Genomic DNA, 20,081 nt, shown 5'->3' with positions numbered 1-20,081 from the left:
TCAAGGAGTTCACAGAACACAGGCAAACAGCAAGGATGAGGAAGTAACCAAGACTCTCTAAGCCTAAATGCCAGCCTTGGAATCTGATGGAGAGGAAAGGACCTAGACTCCAAGGAGAGAAATCATCTTAACAACCAGCTTAGCAAACAATTTTCAAACTACACAGGACAGAGAGCTCTCTGGCCTTTCTTAGGCTAGCATTTATTAGGAGGCTACTGGGTGTCAGTCCCTCTATCAATAGTATCAAGAATCTATACCTCCTGCCCATATGAGTTGTACTTCATGTCACTAAACAGTTTTTCTTTGTATAAGTATTCCAGCTAACGAATAAAGACTTCCATTTTGCAACCCCTAATGAGTTAACGATTCTGAGCAATGAATATCGATGACTGTTAATATCACAAAGCAAGATTTACTGTGCCTGATAAAAAACTTAATACCAGTTACGACATATTCTTGCTAAAATGTTTTAAAAGACAAATCTATTATACATCTGATGGAGCCCCCAGCCCAGAGCTGTCTAACGGAAAGATAATGTGAGCCACGTATGTAATTTTTAATTTTCTAGTAACCACATTTAAAACAGGAATTAGACAGACTTTCCTGGTGGTCCAGTGGTTAAGACTCCACCTTCTAATGCAGGGGGCACGCGTGTGATCCCTACTTGGGAAATTATGATCCCACATGCCATGCCGTGTTGCCAAAAAAAAAGAAAAATTAGAAACACAAATTACTTTTAATAAATGTTATTTAACCTAATACATCCAAAATATATATTTCAACATGCAAACAATATTTTTTAAAGTATTAACATGATATTCCATTCTCTCTTTCACACTAAGTCTTGCAAATTCTGCATGTATTCTGCACTTACAGCACATCTCAATTCACACTAACCACATCTGGACTGCTGAAGAGCCACATGTAGCGAGTGGACATCACACTGGAAAGCAGCAGCTCTAGATCTTAAATATCAATGGCAGGAAGTAGAGGACAAAGGAACATGTTAAACAACATGGTAAGAATGTCATCAGCGAAATGAAGGTTATGGGAAACTTTGGGACACATAAACCATTATCTTCAAAACTTAATTACGGGCTGGGCTTCCCTGGTGGCGCAGTGGTTGAGAGTCCGCCTGCCGATGCAGGGGACACGGGTTTATGCCCCGGTCCGGGAAGATCCCACATGCCGCGGAGCGGCTGGGCCCGTGAGCCATGGCCGCTGAGCCTGCTTGTCCGGAGCCTGTGCTCCGCAACGGGAGAGGCCACAACAGTGAGAGACCCGCGTACCGCAAAAAAAAAACTTAATTACAGGGACTTCCCTAGTGGCACAGTGGTTAAAAATCCACCTGCCAATGCAGGGGACACAGGTTCGAGCCCTGGCCCGAGAAAATCCCACATGCCGCGGAGCAACCAAGCCCTCGCACAACTACTGAGCCTGCGCTCTAGAGCCTGCGAGCCACAACTACTGAAGCCGGCGCACCTAGAGCCCGTGCTCTGCAACAAGAGAAGCCACAGCAATGAGAAGCCCGTGCACTGCAACGAAGAGTAGCGCCTGCTCGCCGCAACTACAGAAAGCCTGCGGGCAGCAACGAAGATCAAACACAGCCAAAAAAATTAATTAATTAATTTAAAAAACTTAATTGCAGGACTTCCCTGGTGGTCCAGTGCATAAGACTCACCACTCCCAATGCAGGGGGCCCAGGTTCGATCCCTGGTCAGGGAACTAGATCCTGCATGCCTCAACTAAAAAGTCCACATGCCACAACGAAGATCCCTCATGCCACAATTAAGACCTGCTGCAGCCGAATAAATAAATATTTTTTTAAAAAAAACTTAATTGCAAGAGAAAAATAAAGACGTGGAAATCAATATACTGAGAATTAAGAGATACCTATGAAGGGCAATGAATAGACCATATTTTGAAATGAAATGAAAAATCTGAACAGTGACTGAATATTTATTGACTGAAATATCCATATTAACTGAAATACAGATGAAATATATCTAAGAACTGCTTCAAAATATTTGAGGATGGATTGGGGAGTGGCCATGAGGAGACAAACTGTTGACATCGGGGGACAGGAACATGGGGCTCATTCTACCACCACATGTACTTCTGAGTAGTTATGAAAAAGTTCCGCAGTAAAAATTCTGAAATATCTACATATGCATTTGTCTGTATACGCTCAATAATTATAATACCGGTAGCCTGCCAAAAGAAGAATTGAGTGGTTAGAGGACAAAGAGGCAGATGTTTCCCTTTATAATTTTATACTTTTTGAATTCTGAACCATGTAACTAACTCATCTACTCAAGATAAATTTAAACACATATGCCTTGACTCAATCCACCACAGGGCCCAAGCCTACTCAGTGGTCTCCCTGCTTCCATCATCTTTTTAAAATGTGAATCCCTAAATAATCCCTTGCTGACTGTCTATACTGCTCGGGAGACCATCAACTTGTTACCACAGCGACAAGGCCCTCAATGACCCAACCCCACCTGTCCAGCTTCAGCTCGTGTCCCTTCTGACCCATAATTCCACCGTGTACCAAAGGCTTCAGTGTCACAACCCATAACCGAGGAAGCTGGGGCATCTATAAAACAAACACCACGTGGCTACCGAAAATGTTAAAAGACACAGAAGCACGTGAGATGATCCGTGAAAGAAGAGTGCAGACAGCACGCACTCACTGATTACAGCCGATTTTAAGTACGAACGTGCACACTCAGATCAGACACAAACAGATGACAAATATTTGGCATTCTTAGCTTTCTAGGTTTCAATTTTCTAAATTTTCTAAAATGCCTGATTTCTTTTTGAAAGGTACAACTGTACCCTGCACTTCCATTTCACGTCTTATCTCCTTTAGGACCTGGACTAACTTATTTTCCTCAAGCGGCCTTTCCCAACACAAGTCTGCCTGCAGCAATTAGCGCAACAGCACGGGCCTTTTCTTGTTTACTTTGAACTGATTCCATCTCAGTTCCCGCTTGGTAATATTTGCTCTATCACACTCTTTAAATTTTGTGAAATCAGAGACCAATCTCATAAACTTGCATATCCTCTTACACAGTATCTAGAATAGCACCTCATAAAGAGAAGGGGCTCAACAGCGCTTACAGACCGCTTGGAAAGAGCATTTTAAATATACTCTGATCAGAACTTACAAACCTATTAAAAGTGGGATGCAGAAAGCAGTCCAAAAACTTTTCCAAAGTAAAATATCAACTGACAGTGACGTTACGGGGAAAGTGACTTCTGACTTCTTATCTGGGAAGACACCACTTCAAAGGAAATGCCACCTTTGAAGAGTTAAAGGAATCACTTCAGGGACTTCCCTGGTGGTCCACTGGTTAAGACTCCACGCTCCTGATGCAGGGGGCCCGGGTTCAATCCCTAGTCGGGGAACTAGATCCCGCATGCCGCAACTAAAAGAGCCCACATGCTGCAACGAAGATCCCACGTGCTACAACTGAGACCCGGCGCGGCCAAATAAATAAATACTTTTTTTAAAAAAAAGAACCACTTCATCTTTTGTGTTTTAAAATCCAAAACCACTGAAGACGTTTTTGTTTTGTTTTAATAAATGAAAATACTAGAAGTTAAATAAAAGTGGGACAGTAAGTGGGAGAACTTCTCAACTCTGGAACTCATGCCCTTTGTACCACCCTGCGGTAGGCCAAAATAACTGGTCTCCAATCACCATTCCCTGTGTGATTTGCTGAGCAAGCAATGTAAACTGAAACCAAACTGCCCACCTACCGTAAGATAACGGCATCCATCAAACATGCTAAGTCCCATGAAATAGCAAATAACATAAAGTTCCTAAAGGGAAGAGCCCAAAATATGGTTCCCATAAGCTAAATTATCTTCAAAGACAAACTCAGTAAAATGTGGTCAAACATACAAAACCGTTTTGTGATATGGCAGTACGCGGGGGCTCTAGTCCCCATTGCGGCACGGACCACGTGTGGGATCTCCAACAACTAAGCTACCCACAGATGTCCTTTTGGGCATCAGGGCTGAGGTACGTTTACTGCCCTTGCTAACCTCTGTTATGACTCCAGAACCTTCCCTGGTTATGATCCAGAACCACATACTACATAGTAAGATCTGAGATGGGCAGCCCTTTCCACAGGATAGCTGTGCTTTTAGTGTGGGTGAAAATCTGCTTCTCAAGATTTATAGCAAATGCTTCTGATTTCTGGATGCAGAAAAGACTTTCCACTCCCCTCTCTTATCAAAAGATCAACAAAAGACAAGAACAGGAAAGAGAAACAGGCACTCCACCTAGGAAACATTTCAAACCCCTACACAAAACATGAATAGGAAGACGGAGGCTGGAGGAAACCTCGATCACTCCACAGAGCAGAGGAAGGGGAAACCTAACAAGGTAGTCACTGCTGAGGACCAGGCTGACTGGCCCCACAGAACCATGGAAAGTCTCTAAAGCCAGAGGTGATGCCTGAAGCTGAAAAGGGATGTGGTGTAAAACTCCAAGTAAGGAATGTTGGACCCTCAGGTCCCCGGGCCCCTCCTGCACACTCAGACAAGCACTATTCTATAGCCACAAGTCACCAGAATATACCACACTTGGGGAGAGCAGCACAAAGAAAGACAGGAGTAGGCACCTCACTGAAAGCAAGGGAATTAGGCAAAGGCTACCCAGTGAACCCTGGGAAGACCCTCTCCTTCCCCCTGCCCTTTAACCTAGCTCCAACATCCATCCCACAAGGCAGAGACTGAAGGCTCCCTTTCCAAGGAAACCGAACCAGAGGACAGTAACATTTGGAGGGGAGCCACTAAAAAAAAAAAAAAGAAAACATTAGTCATGACCCTCCAGTGAAAGCAACAACAAGTCCCCCAATACACTCAGCTTCCCATTTTTAGTACTTTATTCATAAAGATGAATAAACAGCCAAGGATCACCAGACATTGGAAGAAGGGTTTCCAGCACGAATGAAAGAGACCAAAAGATACAACAGCAAAGAGGAATGCATAGGGAACAGAAAAAGTGAGGGAAACAAAATTTAATTTTATTTTTTTAATTTTTTAAAAATTTAACTGTAATTTTAAAATTTTAACTGAAATTAAGAGATAAGCAAAGATACTGTATACATAAAACAAGAAAAGGAGACATTAAAAAAGGAACAACAACAAAAAAAAAGGAACAAAGAGGGCTTCCCTGGTGGCGCAGTGGTTGAGAGTCCGCCTGCCGTTGCAGGAGACGCGGGTTCATGCCCCGGTCCGGGAAGATCCCACATGCCGCGGAGCGGCTGGGCCCGTGAGACATGGCCGCTGAGCCTGCGCGTCCGGAGCCTGTGCTCCGCGAGAGGAGAGGCCACAACAGTGAGAGGCCCGCGTACCACAGAAAAAAAAAAAAAAAAAAGGAACAAAGAACAGTAAAGAACATGAAAATATGAAAGAAGTTAAAAATTCAGTAACAAATTGGAAAATTGTCAAACACACTCCCAAAAAGTAGAACAAAAAGATCAAGCCATGACGAGGAGGAAAGATTTTTAAAAATTAGAATATTCAGTACAGGAAGTCCAACATTCAAATAAAGGAATTGGGGGGCTTCCCTGGTGGCTCAGTGGTTAAGAATCCGCCTGCCAATGCAGGGGACACGGGTTCAAGTCCTGGTCCAGGAAGATCCCACATGCCACAGAGCAACTAAGTCCGTGCACCACAACTACTGAGCCTGCACTCTACAGCCCGCGAGCCACAACTACTGAAGCCCGTGCGCCTAGAGCCTGTGCTCTGCAACAAGAGAAGCCACCCCAATGAGAAGCTCACGCACCGCAATGAAGAGTAGCCCCCACTCACCTCAATTAGAGAAAGCCCGCGCACAGCAATGACGACCCAACACAGCCAAAAAATAAATAAATAAAATAAGTTTATTCAAAACAAAAAACAAATGAAGGAATTGGAAAAAGAGAACACAGAGAAAATAACAAAGAACAAACTATCTCAAATACATAATACAAAACCTCCCTATAAATAAAATGACATCAATCCCCAGATTTCAGAGCTACTTAGTACCCTGTATGATAAATGAAAAAAGGCTACAGCTAAGGCCTATCATGAAAATTAGGAAAATCAAGGATGCAAAGATCCTAAAAGTTTGATGTGGGAATAATGCTTACGAAGGATTAAGAATCCAACTGGGGAATTCCCTGGCGGTCCAGTGGTTAGGACTCCGCACTCTCACTGCCGAGGGCCCGGGTTCAATTCCTGATTGGGGAACTAAAATCCCACAAGCCATGCGGTGTGGCCCAAAAAAAAAAAAAAAAAAAATCAAACTGGACTTCAACAGCAACAACAAATACTAGAAGATACTGGATCAATAACTTCCAAATTACTTGCAACCTGGAATGCCAAGCCCAGCCAAACTTATGCTTTAAGTGCGGTGGTAAAATAAAAACATTTTCAGACATGCAAGTTCTAAAAGGCTGCCTCCCAACAAACTACTGGGAAGCTACTGGAGACTGAGTTCCACCACCATGAGTGAATGAACACACAGAGGGGAGCGTTAGAGGCAAAGAAGGGGCCAGAATCTCCAGGATGGGAACGTGCACAGGCCCAGAAAACAAGCATCCCGCCTGGGCTGGGGTGCCTGAGGAGCACTGTGGAACCGGCGGGTGAGCTGACAGGGCTGAGTGGTAAAAACTTAAATTGAGAAACATTTTACAGAATGAAAGGTGCGGGAACATTATTCCGAGGTTCAAGGGGAATCAGGCCAATGAAAAATAAAGCAATTACTAACTCAAGGGAAGTAAAAAAGTCTGCCCAAGAAAAGAAATCCAATTGTGGTTTACCATCCAGCTCAGCACGGCACAAAAATGACCTGAACAGACTGACAAAGATTCTGATATAGATTTAACCACAACTGTGAGTTACCTAAATGAGAAACAGAGTATGAGAGAACTGAAATCGTCATCTACCATTAGTGGAAGCCAACAGATAACGCCTCAAATTGGTGAATGAAGGCATGACAACACAAGCGTGTTATTTAAAACGTGAGGCAAAGGCTAAGAGTGGATGCTCCCTCTCTTGAAAAGCAGGAGAGGATGGCAGCCTCTTTACTGCCTTTTAGCACTATTTGACTTTCTAAACTCTGTGCATGTGCATGCATTATTTTAAGAAACACAAAACAAGGTTAAAGAAAGAGACACGTAGTAGCCACCCTGCTAGGAAAGCACAGAATTTGCCTGGGAAGGCCCTCCTGCTGAAAGGTAACGTCTTGCTGGGTCAAAAGCCTTAGGTGACCCTGAACATACATTAAACCCCAGGAGCCCCCACTTACTAATCCACAAAACAGGGGATGCATTTCATCACCTCAGCAGTTCTTTTCAGTGTGAAAAAGTGGTGACCTCTTTCTAGGTCAAGGAAAAGAAGAAAAAGTAAATATACAGTCAGATAAATTTCAAGTGTCCACTTTCTGGTTTAATCATCTGGCAACTGGGAAACCCTGACCCAGGAACCATTTCGCCGATTTAGTGGCAACAGATGACCTCATGCCTACCCACTGTCCAGGAGGCCCCTCACCTAATGTGCACCTCCATAATAAACACTTAGGATCACGAATCTAAGCCCAGAGTTTTCATTAGCTTAAAGTGACAGCCACAGACACAGCTCAACAGTCTCTGGAGGCAGACCACCTGCATCCATCTTCGCCACCACAAGCTCCGTAACCTGGGGCCACACTGTGCCTGTTTTCCTCCAGTGCAAATGGGGATATAACAGTACCCACCTCAAAAGATCGCTGTCAGGCTTTAATGAGTGAATTCACGCAGCTAAGGCAGGGCTGGACACAGGTAAGGGCTTAGTAAACAGAAGCTGTCATTGCTGTTGTCTCAGTCAAGCCCTCTATTCAAGGCTGCCTGTGGAATCAGAGACATCTGGGACGATTTGTTCATCAATTATTAATTAAAAGCCTACTATGTGCCAGACACCAAACAACTGCTAATCCTGTAACTGGCTAGGCCAAGTCATTCAATCGCTTCCAAGCCTTGTTTCCCGCATCTGCTAAATAGAAAATAACAGTACCTGCTGCACAGAACAGAGAAAGCTAAAGGAGAGGACTTACCTAAAGGGCTTGCAGTGCCCGGGACCCGGAAGTTGCTCAATAAACGATATCATAATCACTACACATCTTCTCTCCTACAAGTGACTTGGGGTTATCTAATTCACCTTTTCTGTTTTTCTGAACCTAATACACTCCTTGAGTGTTGAAGGTGCTAATAAACAGTCCTTGCGTTGAATTCAGGAACTTTCCTGCACCTCCCCAGTTTACTTACATCCACACCCCCCAAAACTGCAAGAGAAAATTAAAGAAATGTTAAAAGATTGTGCATTACCTGGATAAAAATATACTACGTCTACACACCAGGTTATTGCAAAAGGGCCTTATCACACACCTTAGCTTTCTGATCTTCAGAAGTCCCCGCAGTTACTACACATGGAGCAATTTCACAGAGAAACTGCTAGATCATCACTTTTTTCCAAACTGGTCCCTCGTGTCAGCCCGGAGAGCGCACTGTTTCTGCACTTCCCCGGGCACACCGCCTCCCGCCTGCTTTTCCCTTCTGCGGGAAGCTAGTGGCCCATCTCGCAAGAGTTTGCTTTCTCTGCTGCTACAAGCAAGGGAAAAACTATCCTTGAGGACGAGCAAAGGGGAGGCCAGGAACATTAACAAAAGCATGGGAACTTTTTACATGCAAAGCCCGCGTGAGCGGTTTGCCTGGAAATCAATCGAAGTCGTGCATTCCTGCTCCTGACAGCCACCGGGGCCGGCAGCATTGTCCGGGGAGAAGCGCGCCGGCCCGGCCAACTTTTCCTTCAAGACCGAGCCATCCTCTTCGGAACAAAGTGAAAGGTCAGCGGGCGCAAGAGCGGCGCCGGGAGCGCACAGCCTCGCCTCGCTCGCGCCGCCAACTTGGCCGGCTCGCCCCACTTTCCCTTTTGTCCTCCGCCCCTTCCGCGGGGCTCCCGGCCGCGGCCTGGGGGCGGGGGGCGGGGGGCGCCGGCGGGGCGGGCGTGCGGGCGGGGCGGGCGGCGGCTCTCCTCGCCCGCGCCCCCGCCTCGCCCGCGCCTCGCCGGCGCCCTCACCTCGCCCGCCAGCCCGCACAAAGCGCGCCCCGCGCAGCGCGGCCCGGACGCCCGGCCACCTCGGCCCGGCCTCGGCCTGAAGCGCGGCGGCGGCGGCGAGGAGGCGCCGGCCAGCCCGCACCCCGCCCGCTCGCGCCCCCGCCCGCGCGCCCGCCCCGCCCGGCCCGCCGGCCCGCGCCCGCCCCCGCCCCCACGCCCGCGCCCGTGCCCGCGCCCGCCGCCGGCCCGCTCCTCACCTCAGCATCGGCGGCGGCCATGGCCCGGGCCCGCAGCGTGGCCCCGCCCCTCCCGCGCGCCATCGCCCCGCCCGCGCCTCGCGGCCCAGGGCGGGGCGGGGCCGGTCGCGCGCGTCTGCGCCTGCGCCCGCCCCCGCGCCTGCGCGCTGCAGCCCGAGAGCGGCGTCCGCGGCGCGGGCCTGCCCCGGCCGGAACCGGAGCGCGATGGCCGGCCGCGGGGGTGGAACCCGGCGCAGCGGGCTTCCGGGGTCGGCGCGGCGCCGGACGTCGTCCTCCCGTAGTCCTCCAGTTTGCTCTATATTCTCTCATTCTGCGTAGGCACTGTAGCGGGCCGGCCGGGGTGGGGAAGGACCCCTGACCTCTAACCCCGGACACACATCGATTCCGTCTGCCTTCACAGAAGGCGGACTTGGACTTGCGTCCTAGGGCGGTGCCCGGGTGGGGCTTGTGCCCGGTTGGGAGGGGTGCCCCGGTTGGGGCTGCATCCGGTTAGAGAGAATGGCCCAGCTCGGGGGTGGGGGTGCTTCGGTTATGAGGTGTGCCTGGCGGGGGGCGATGTCTTGACTGAGAAAGCTGCCCTGAGGCGGGAGGGGGAATGTCCCTTTGGGGAGGATTGCCTGCGTTGGCGGTGCTCCAGTTGGGGGAGGTGCCCCAGTTAGAGGGACTGCCCCAACGCTGGGGTGCTCGGCTGGGAGCATGTCCGGACTGTCGGGGAGGATGCCCTGATTAGGGAAGGTGCCCCGCTAGGAGGCTGTGCCCTGGCTGGGGACAGTGTCCTGGTTGGGAAGTGTGGGTAGGGTGGGGAATGTCCAAGGCGGAGGATTGTCCCTGTTGGGGGCGGGGGGGGGCGCTCTGGTTAGGGAAGATGCCAGGCTTGCCGGGGGTGGTGTGCTCCAGTTAGGAGGTGGCCCCAGTTGGGCAGCCTCTCGGGTCACCCCAGCCTTCTGCAAGCCCCCCAGTTATGCACAGGGCGAGACCTTTCCTGCATATCAAGCAGCCTTCACTGAACAGCCCACGTAGACTGGTTTAGGCCACCCACTCCCCGTAGCCAGACGTGTTTCTGCCATCCCCTGGGAGTTGAGAAAAGCAGCATAGACTGAAATTGGGGTTCTCTGGCCAGTCTTCACAACAGGAACTGGGGAGGCCCTGAGTCAAAGGGTAATCTGGGCCTCACTCCTGTGAGGGTTCAATCTCGTGGAACATGAGACTCCAGGAAAATTCCACTAAGTGCACTGACGGTGCACTCAGCTGCAGAGGAGGCAGTGGACGATCCTAAGTACCAAGGAAGACTTCCCAGGTTTGGGGGGACAGCCTGAGTCAGCTCCTGACAGGCCAGGAACCCCAAGCTCTGTCTGGAGCCTCAGGACGGGAGGCTCAGGAGCGGTCTTGCTTAACAGCCTGCACAGCTCCACCAGCTTTCACCCGCACCTACTTCTCTGGCACCAGCCTTTCTCTCTCCACTCTTGCCTTGGGCCCTAGTTTGCCCCTACTCTGAAACACTTATATCTCAGGTATCTGTGTGGCTCACCTCTTGACAATCCTTGGGTCTTAAATACCACCTCTTCAGGGAAATGTCCGCTTGCCCCTATTTAAAAACAATACTGCACCCCAAAACTTCCTTGCTTTCTTTTACTCCATAGCATTCCGTTGCCATATTGCCTGTCAGCCCCACTAAGTCCAAAAGGTAAGGGATTTTTGTTTTGTGTGCCCTAGTACCTGGAACAATGTTTGGCATGCAGGAGACAAAATATTTGTTGAAGGAATAGATGAGTTAAGATGTGAAAAAAAGTCCTTCATTAGGCAAAGACCGACTGTAAATGAATGTGTCAGAAGTAGGTGATGTTCCCATTCTGCACCATCAGCCCGACCCACCCTATGCTGGTATTGTCGCCGACCAATGATGTTAGGTGCTCTTCTCGGCACATGATGTGTTACGTGTTGACTCAGTGACCGTCAGGTCAGTCCTGGGAGGTGGACGTCGTTTTCATCCACATTCTGTAAGTAAGCAAACCAAAGCAGGGGTGTGCCTTCAAGGCCACACACTGTCGGGAGGCAGAGATGGGATTTGAAACAGGCAGAGTCTCAACTATGAGGCTACAGCTTCTAGTAGATGTTTCACAGGTTATCCTTCTTGTGGCATGCTTTGTGTTTTTGTCCAATATTCATTCTCTCCTTGTCCCACAAATAGTAAAGTTTTAGGGTACATGGCTGCCTGTACAGTTCCAACTGTAAAGGGTGGCCAGTGGGATGTGTGCAAAAGTGATACTATTTACTTCTCAGCGTGAGAAGCAGCATCCCTCAGAGCCAGACGTGGCAGTGGTGACGGCAGGGGCAGGAGACTTGAGGCCAAGGGTAAAGGAACTGGGGAAGCCTGCTCCCTCCCCCCGACCGGATTTCGTCTGGCACACGAAGTCTAAACTGCGTAGCCTGGAGTGGTGGGTGCCAGACGGCTAGCCCAAGATGTATGCTAACAAAATGGAACAGCGGTGGTCTTCTCCCTCTGTCACAAGGCCACTTAAGTTGATGCTGAGGCTCCAAACACGCAAGCCCGCCTCCGAGGGCAAATCCTGAAGCCGAACCGGGAGGCCAAGCGCCTGGCCCGGGCCTGGTTAACCGCCACGGACGATTCCCAAAGCTGGTTCTGCTCCCTGCCCGGATCGCTCCCCCGCCCCCCCCCCACCTTCCGGTCCAAGACGCCCGGAAGGAGGAGGGACCCAGAGCGGAAGGGGGTGGGGTGGGTGGGGGGAAAACGACGGCAAGGGGCGGGGCCGAGGAGAGGGGCGTGCCCCGCAGGGAAAGGCGGGGCTGAAAAGGGGCGTGCCCCGAAGAGGGCGTGTCGTGCATGGATGGGCTAGGCTGAGGGGCGTGCCCTATAGGGAGGGGAGGGGCTGAGAAGCCCGGGGGCTTGGGCACACCCACAACAGCCACTACCCGAACACGCGCACACACACCCGGCAGAGGAGGGCGTCCCACAGGCCACTGTGCCCAGCTCTACAAATGAAGCTTTTTATTTACACCAAGTCTCTCTAGGCCCCAACCCCCGGGGAGAGGCCGACTACAGGGGGGCTGCGGAGGCTGGTCGGGGCAGAAGCTGGTCCGGAGGCAGAGGCCGCAGGGAACGGCGGGCAGCGGCGGGTCCTGAGTGGGCCGGGCCAGGCCGGGAGCGAAGGCACGAGGCCCTGGGAGCCTAGTCCCAGGGCGTAGGTCCGCCCGTCCGGAGAAGGCGACATGGGGTCAGCTCCCTGGGGTTAGGCCAGGGTCCACACCGCCACAGCTCTGCTCATAGGATGGCGGGGCCTCTGCAGGGAGAGAGCCAGGTCTGCATGGGGCCCGTGGCTCCCCCTCCCTGCCAGGCCCCAGGCCCCCACTCACCATAGGGGTAGCCCCACGAGCTATACTCAGGCGGGAGGATCAAGGTACCGGTCGTGGGCACCGGCCCTCCAGAACCCTCTGCAAAGTAGGGCACGGTGGCACCTGTGGAGATGCACAAGGGAGGGGGCAACGGGTGGGGGGCAGGGCTACCATCCTGAGGATGGGGTTCAGGGGCGCCAGGCACAGAGCCGAGGGCTGCAGGCGGCTGCTGCTGCTGTGAGTGGCTCTTGGTGGAGAGGGAGACAGGGTCCGAGAAGAAGTGGGGGCCACCAGCCACAGCCTCCGCCTCCTCCTGGGGTGGCGCTGAGGGCACCACCAGGCCTTGGCCTGGCCGGGGGCTCAGTGGGATGTGGTTCACAGCGATGTTGCCGATGAAGACCGGGAGGGTCACGATGGCTTCCGGCGTCTTCAGGGAGACCTGGGGAGGTTATGCGAGTGAGGAGCCAGGCCACCGGCCCCTCCTCCCACCCCACCCCTGTATCCCTACCACCTGCAGGTAGTAGTCCACATGGATGAGGCTGCAGCCCGGCAGGGCGGACTGGGGCAGGGCAGGCACCAGGATCTGCTCTTGCCACTGAGCCCGCCTCCAGGCCTTGACGCCGGCGCCCTCCACCTCGGCGATGGTCCGCACGTCATAAATCCAGCGCTTGGCCTTATAGGACACTTTCTGGGGAAGGGCCAGCCTGTGAGCCTGGGCAGGCCAGCCACCTACCCCTCCTCTGCCCCGTGGGGACAGGGCCCAGCAGGCGAGGGGACTCTGACCTGCAGCAGACTGGCCACCACAGGGCTGGTGTCCTTGCCTGACTGGTTCTCAATGTCAGCCTGCAGCCGCAGCACCTGCCCCACCACGTAGCCTCGGAGGTCGGTGCTGGCGGTGAGGACTACGCTGCCTGTCTTCACCAGCTTGTAGGAGAACTTCTTGGTGGTGGAGGCCACATTGGGTTGCTTGGGAGGAGAACAGAGAGGGAGTTTGGCAAGTGTGGGTAGGCGGGATCCTCGGGTCAGCTCAGGACAGAGAGGCCGCTGCTCTTCCAGACCCTGGCCGCCTCACCTGTGCTGGGGACAGGGTGTCAGGCAAGGGTGGGCCCACCCAGGAGGCCACTGCCCAGGCTCACCTCGATGTCTGGGATGCTATTCAGGTTCAGGGGGCTCAAGATGTAGAACACGCGGCTGCACTGGTGATCCTTGGAAAAACGTGGTGTGTCGATGGTGGCCCGTACCTGGTGCACAATCTTCCCAAAAGGGCCCTCAAAGGACGTGGGAGCTGTGGCTGGAGAGACAGCAGGGACTGGTACCCGACTGCCCCCCACCCCACCTCCCACCCACCCTCGCCAACTGCCACCACCTGGCCTGGCCAGGCTGGGCTCTCACCAGGAAGCAGGAACTGGAAGGGGAAGCTGTGCTCTCCAGCAGGCAGGCTCCCTGCAGAGACAGAAGGGAGGTAGGGGAGAGGGGACAAGGTGACCTCACAGGGTCCAGGACAGAAGCAGGCCCTGCAGCCAACCAGCTCACACTGCATCTGGCTGCTGGGCTCCTAGCCTCTGTCTCCAGCACCTCAGCAGCACAGGGCTGTGGCCTGGGCAAAGGATGGGGGTGAGAGCTTGGCTTGAACAGGAGAGGGGGCAGGGCTGTTCCGGGGGCCGGAGCCCATCCAAATCCAGGAGAAGGTGGCCCTCTTCAGCCACCCAGCCCCCATCAGGCAATGCCCTGTGCCTGCCAGGGAGGGAAATCCAGCAAGGTGCACAGTCCTGGGAGAGGGTGGGCTAGCACGGGGATGCCAGAGGCGGATGGGGAAGTCAGGTGGACAGACCCCACTCTCAGTGGGATGAGGTGAGGGAAGGGTTCCCAGACTCACCCTTGTCGGCCAGGGACAGAGCGCTGTTGAAGTAGCCCTCCTCCACCACCCACGCTGTGTCATTGGCCTTGCTGGAGACCTTGCAGGACCCCGTGCAGGTCACCCGGATAGCTGCAAGGGGGGGACAGCATAAGCCCCAACCAGACTGGCCTGGGCCCCTCCCTAGCCCCAGCACAGGGATTCAGGCAGGACGGGCAGCACCCAGGACCACCCAGCTAGGCCCTGGGAAGGCCAGCACATGGCCTGCTACCCTCCAGAGGACACTTCCTGTCCGTGCCACATCTTCAGGTGCTCTCAGCGAGCCAGGGTGGCGAGGCACAGAGTTCTACCTGTCGTGCCATCCAGAACATGAAGGCCCTGACGGTAACCCAGATGACCCCTGGGCAAAGCCCCACCCCCAGCCCCCGCCCAACCAGACCTGTGAAAACCCAGCTCCCTACAGGGGTGCTTGGGAAACCCTAGGTGAACAGAGGCAGCTGTTTGGGGCAGCTGACGTCTGACCCCACCTTCCTGCTGCCTCTCAGGCAAGTCAGTTAGGCTGGGAGGCACCCCTTCAGGCTCCAGGAAGCTACCTATTAGCCCTCATGCTGCAGGAATGTGGTCAGACCCGCCTGAGCAGATAAGGAACCCAACAGTCTGGCACACCAGAGGGTGGGGACACCTTGGCTTCCTGGGCCAGTACTGCCCAGGAGCGCTGATTTCTGCATCGAGATGGCTTGGTCCTCCCCCACACTCCCCAGGGGAAGCACACACACCAGGAACCAGGCAGCAGGGTTGCTGCCGCCTTCCGCCCTGTGATCAGGAACACAAATTCCTCCGTCCAGAGCCCACTACAGTCAGAAGGCCATGGCTGGACCAGGCCCAGCCGAGGCCGGTCACCAGAGGGGACACCATGGCTGGAGACCCAAACAGGGCAGGGGGTGGGAGCTCAGTGACAGGTAGCCCTGTGGCTCCCTCCATTTCTTCCTCTCCCTGCGGGGCTGAGTCAAGGCCAAAGGCTTTAGCCTGCCTGCCCAGCTGCCCGTCCTCCCCTGACCTGATGGACTGGTGAAGGGAAGGTAACTCGGAATCTGACACCCTCCTGACAAAGCCATCAGGCAGGAAGAATGCAGTGTCTCAAGTGCCCAGGGCCAGGGGCAGCCACACCAGGTCTGTCTGTGGTCTCCCCAGGCAGGCCCCACCTTGCTGATGCAGGCCTCCTGTTGGTCCCACAGTGCACTGGGCTGCCCTCCACGAACCCGTGACTCGGCCTCCGCCCCATCAGCACTGCCAGTGACCAGCCCTCAGCCTCCGTGCCAGCCCAGGCTCACCACCCGGACCTCGGCCCTAATTTCTAATCCACGCTCCACCCGTCATCCCCTCCTAGGGCCAGACCTGGAACTGTTCCCACCCTGGAGGTCTGGGACATCAGCAGTGCTCCTACAGACCAACACATCCCAAGAGAGGCACGGCGTGGAACGAGGAGAGAAGGGGAAGCCTGACTGTGAAGTAACTAGAAGACGTCCTGGTGGATTGCAGGCGTCACACTTCTGGAAACATTCCTCCTGGAGAGGGTGCATCCCCCCTTGAATCCGGCTGCCCTGGGAATGCTGGGAACAATGGAGTGTGCTGGAAGGGGTGCGATGGTCCCCAGACTGGCCCAGTGACAGCTGAGCACTGTGAAGTGACCCCAGTGGATGGGACACGGAGCTGAAGAATCACCCTGCCGAGCTCTGCCCAAAATCCTAACCCACAACAGCACAAGTTATAATAAAATGGTTGCTTTAAACAACTTAGTTTAGGCGTGATTTGTTTGCTTAGAGGTGACTTTCACACAGCAGCAGATAAAGGAATAGCTGTCTAACCTCACTAGAATTCACGGAAACTCATGTGACTTACCATTTAACACATCAGATTGGCAAATATTAAACATTCTGATACGTGTCATAGAGAAGGTAGAAAAACAGACACTTGCTTATAGCAATCAACCTGTCGGCTGATACGACGGAGGCCCTGGAGAAGAAGCAGGCAGATCTGCTGTAATTTTACACACGCGTTCCAGGGATCCAGCAGATCCCCTTAGAATCTCACCCTGTTCACCCTGTTCAACACTGCTCCTAATAGCAAACAACCTAGGCATAGCCTACGCGTCCAAAAGCAGGGTGGCTGAAACAGGCACACACTCAGCCAGGACCCGGCCACACAATTAAGGTGAACAAGTCAGGGTGGCACCTGGCCCCAGAAAAACAAACCGGCCCTCGAACTCTGTGAACTTCCCAACGACTGTGCCAGGGCCCCCTCTGCACATATGCTGTGAGGCCCCTTCGGGGACCCTGCCTGGATGAACAGCCTCCAATCACCGACTCGAAACAAACTCCCATCCCTGTCCAATCTCTCCTCCGCAGGGGAATAATGGAGGCGCAGGGGGAACTGGAGGTTTGGGGCTGCTCCAGTTCTCTAAGGAGAATCATCATGTGGATCCTGTGCCAGAGTGGCTTCTGGAACTTTCCTCTTGAGCCAGCACTCTCACCTGTCCAGCAGCCCTCCTCCTATGTACCACCTGCAGTCTGAACACGAAGACTTCTGCTTGCTCCCCATCTGCTTGCTCCCCCTCTGGTCCCCAAGGTCTGTCCCAGCCTCCATCAGCTCCCTCAAACCTGGGGCAGCCCAGCCTCTGCCACATCCTTTCACTACAGCTCTAGCCTGCAAGCCACTTCCCTCTGTCCTGTTTCCAAATCTGTAACACGAGAGGAATAACAACACCCACCTCCCAGGGTTGCTATGAAGACTGATGGATTGGTCCTTGGGAAGTGGGAATGGCATCTGGCCCACGGTGAGAGCCCAGGGAGCCGGCAGAGCTGGCAGCTGGCTGCTACTGTTGTCCGGGCATCACCCTCCCTCGTCGCCCACCTCGAGAGCAGAGCACAGGGCAGCCCCGCCTGACCCCCAGCCTCCAGCTGGGCTGGACCCAGTCTCCAGCTCCGTCTCCAGCCTTCTTCCACATCAGCTCCCAAGGCAGCCGGCGTCCCCAAGGCTGAGTGCAGACCATCACTGACACTCCTCAGTCAAGTGTTCAGAGGCCTGCTGCCCCCCACCCTCCATGTCCTCCTGGGGGCCCCCCTATTGCATCAATGCCTGGTAACAAGTGTCTTTTGAGGGAAAGGAAAAATAAGAACGATGGTCTTTCCTCTCTCACACCCCGGCAGGGCCGGAGGCCTACAGAGGCCCCAGCACCAGCATCCCCCCTACCCCTGGGGGGCAAACTGAAAATAATACCCTCTCTGGCGCGAGGCCAGTCGTTGCTGGACTCTCCAGCCTGTGACCTGACCTGCTTCTCCCTGTCTCAGGGCTCTTACAGTCAGGGACTCCCTCAGCCTCCTGGGGCCCAGCTGTCCATTTACCCACATCCTACCCACCACGTGGAGGCTGCGGGGCTCTAACCAGCCCAGGTTAGTCACGCACAGCTCAGGCCACCCCTTCACTGTGGTCAACAACAGCCTGTTCGCCCTGGGCCCCAGCTACAGGGGGTGACAGGGCAGCAGGCCAGGTGGAGAGCTCTGCGTGGGGTCTCTGTGGTGTCCGTCTGTCCTCCAGCCACGGCCCACCCCTCCTTCCTGTGCCCTGCCAGCCGCACTCACCTCTCACTGGTGCCCCAGAGCAGAGCTGCACTGTCCCCCCGGTGCCCCTGCCACAAGCACACCTACCCCCACCCAACCCCAAACTCCAACTGGGGAGACAGGAAAGAGGCGACACGTTACGGAGGTGGGCGGTGTCACCGGTCCGGGACGGAGGAGGCAGCTGCCCAGAGAGGACGGTGGCTCTGCATCCTCAGCGGGCACCCCAAGCGCTGAACGGTCAACCACACGGGGGCCTGGAAGGTCAAGGCCCAGAGGGAAGCCCGGCAGCTGTGGTTCTGGCCAAGCACCCCAAGGTAGAGAAGCGCCCCAGGACGGACACACCACGCAACCTCACACTCAGAGCCGGGGTCAGGAGAGAGACCCCGCCCGGGCGGCGGTTCGCCCACGGCCCAGAGGGACCAGGTGTGATGTCCCCCGCAGGGCCCGGTTCACACCTCAGGCAGCAGACAGACGAGGCCAGCGCCGGCAGGGAGCCCTAGCTAGGGGCGCCGCAGCAACCGGATCCCTGGTCTCAAAGTCCCAGATATCTGCGCCAGCAGAGGGACCGGCCAGGAGGGCTCAGGTTCGGCTCCCAGATGCCCGCTACGGCGGCCTACGGCACGCAGGGATTATCAAGATCCTCCCAGCCCTTAGGGACTAGCCTCGGGCTGGGTGTAAGCAGTGCCCTGCAGCCCGCCCCCGGGGACCCGCACACTCGGCGGGGCTGCCTGGGTGTATGGGAGAGAAAGCCCAGCGCGGGCCGGGCTCCAGGTGAGGGCCCAGCAGCTGCAGGGCGCGGCGGACAGGAGACCCGACAGGGAAGGTCAGAAGCGTCGCGGGTCCAGGTCAGAGTGGCCTTCGGCGAAGTAGACAGGCTCGAAGCCCGCGCCCCGAGTCTGGACGGCCCTTGGCGGAGAGGACAGGAAAGGCAGATGCGGAAGGACTGGGCCACCCGGGCCTCCCTGCTCCGCCCCGACCGCCGCCGGCCTCCCACCCCCGCGGTCCGCCGCCCGGCCGGCCGCCCCGCGGCGCCCCCCGCAGCCGGACGCGCGCCCCCGGCCTCGCGTGTCCCGGGCCCAGCGGCCGCGCGCCGCTTCGGAGCCATGCCCGGCCCGCCGCAGGTGCGGCCCTTCCCGGACCCCGCGCCCACCTCGGAAGGGCAGCGGCGCCGCCAGACGCACGCGCACGGCCCCCGCCAGCGGCTCCCCCGGGCTGTAGACGACGCGGCCGTGGCTCAGGCGGACCTCGAAGAGCTGCACCCGTCCCATGCCGCGGCCCTGCGGGGCGGCCGCGCGCTGCCGCCCCCGCCGCTGCCGCTGCCGCTGTCGCCGCGCGCCCAGCCCCGCCCCCGCTGCCCCGCCCCGGCCTCCCGCCCGCCCCCGCCCCGCCCCCGCTCCCGCCTCGCCCGGCCCCCTGCTCCCCCCGCCCCCATCCCTCTCCCCTCTTGTCCCCACCCCTCCCCGCCCCCCTCGGCCCCCCAGCTCCCCACGCTGGCTCCTGCCCGCCCCCCAGCCCCGCCTCGGTCCGTCCCCCCAACCCGCCCTTCCCCGCCCCGCCCCGGCCAGCAGGGTGGAGCTCGGGCGCAGCCCGCGGGAACCCGGCGCACCTGCGCCCCCTGCTGCCTCACCTGTGGAGGGGGCGGGCCGGGCCGACGCCCCCTCTCAGGCTCCGCCCCGGGGTCTCCACCGTGCAGCGTCTCTACACTGAGGGAAGTCTCCAGGCTGGGCTTGTGTCGGGGCGGGGAGCGCTTGGCCTGCAGCAGCGGCAGGGAGAGGTGAGGGGTGGGGCTCGATACCCAGGGGCGGATTCGAGGGCAAATCCGGGAGTCTAGGCGAGAGAAGGCCGTGCTTGGCTTAGAGAAGGTGCTGGGCGCCTACTGGCAGGTTAAATATGGGGTTGCTTGAA

The 20,081-nt window shown here is 55.5% G+C and overlaps 2 protein-coding genes across 13 annotated transcripts in view; both read right to left on the bottom strand.

The window, feature by feature from the left end:
• EHMT1 (euchromatic histone lysine methyltransferase 1) overlaps window positions 1–9,440 on the bottom strand; it is a 147,171-nt gene extending 137,731 nt beyond the window's left edge. For 5 of the 10 annotated variants that reach the window (XR_007477987.1, XM_049711161.1, XM_049711163.1 and 2 more), the window contains exon 1: window positions 9,354–9,440. Coding sequence is in view for 6 of the 10 variants with exons in the window: in XM_049711161.1 (XP_049567118.1) it covers window positions 9,354–9,416 (63 nt within the window). In the remaining 4 variants the exon portion in view is untranslated. The other 5 variants (XM_033415174.2, XM_033415177.2, XM_033415176.2 and 2 more) reach the window with 3 other exon arrangements.
• A 2,905-nt stretch (window positions 9,441–12,345) lies between these two features.
• Window positions 12,346–19,512, bottom strand: ARRDC1 (arrestin domain containing 1). Of its 3 annotated transcripts, none has more exons than XM_012538731.3 (8): window positions 19,327–19,512; window positions 14,581–14,691; window positions 14,097–14,147; window positions 13,841–13,995; window positions 13,488–13,670; window positions 13,216–13,392; window positions 12,726–13,131; window positions 12,346–12,652 (listed from the first exon to the last, which is right to left on the bottom strand). In XM_012538731.3, the coding sequence occupies exons 1-8, from the start codon at window positions 19,442–19,444 to the stop codon at window positions 12,588–12,590; spliced, it is 1,266 nt and encodes a 421-aa protein (XP_012394185.1). In that variant the 5' UTR covers window positions 19,445–19,512; the 3' UTR covers window positions 12,346–12,587. The 3 variants fall into 3 exon arrangements, with proteins under 3 accessions (XP_012394185.1, XP_004284976.1, XP_012394184.1); XM_004284928.4 differs by having other exon boundaries at window positions 12,726–13,143; window positions 19,327–19,511; XM_012538730.3 differs by having other exon boundaries at window positions 12,346–13,143.
• Between the last annotated feature and the right edge of the window lie 569 nt (window positions 19,513–20,081).

This window comes from Orcinus orca, chromosome 6 (assembly GCF_937001465.1).
Source record: "Orcinus orca chromosome 6, mOrcOrc1.1, whole genome shotgun sequence".
Classification (NCBI taxonomy): Eukaryota; Metazoa; Chordata; class Mammalia; order Artiodactyla; family Delphinidae; genus Orcinus; species Orcinus orca.
The sequence above is the reverse complement of the archived record's forward strand: the minus strand, read 5'-3'. Positions and strand labels throughout refer to the sequence as shown.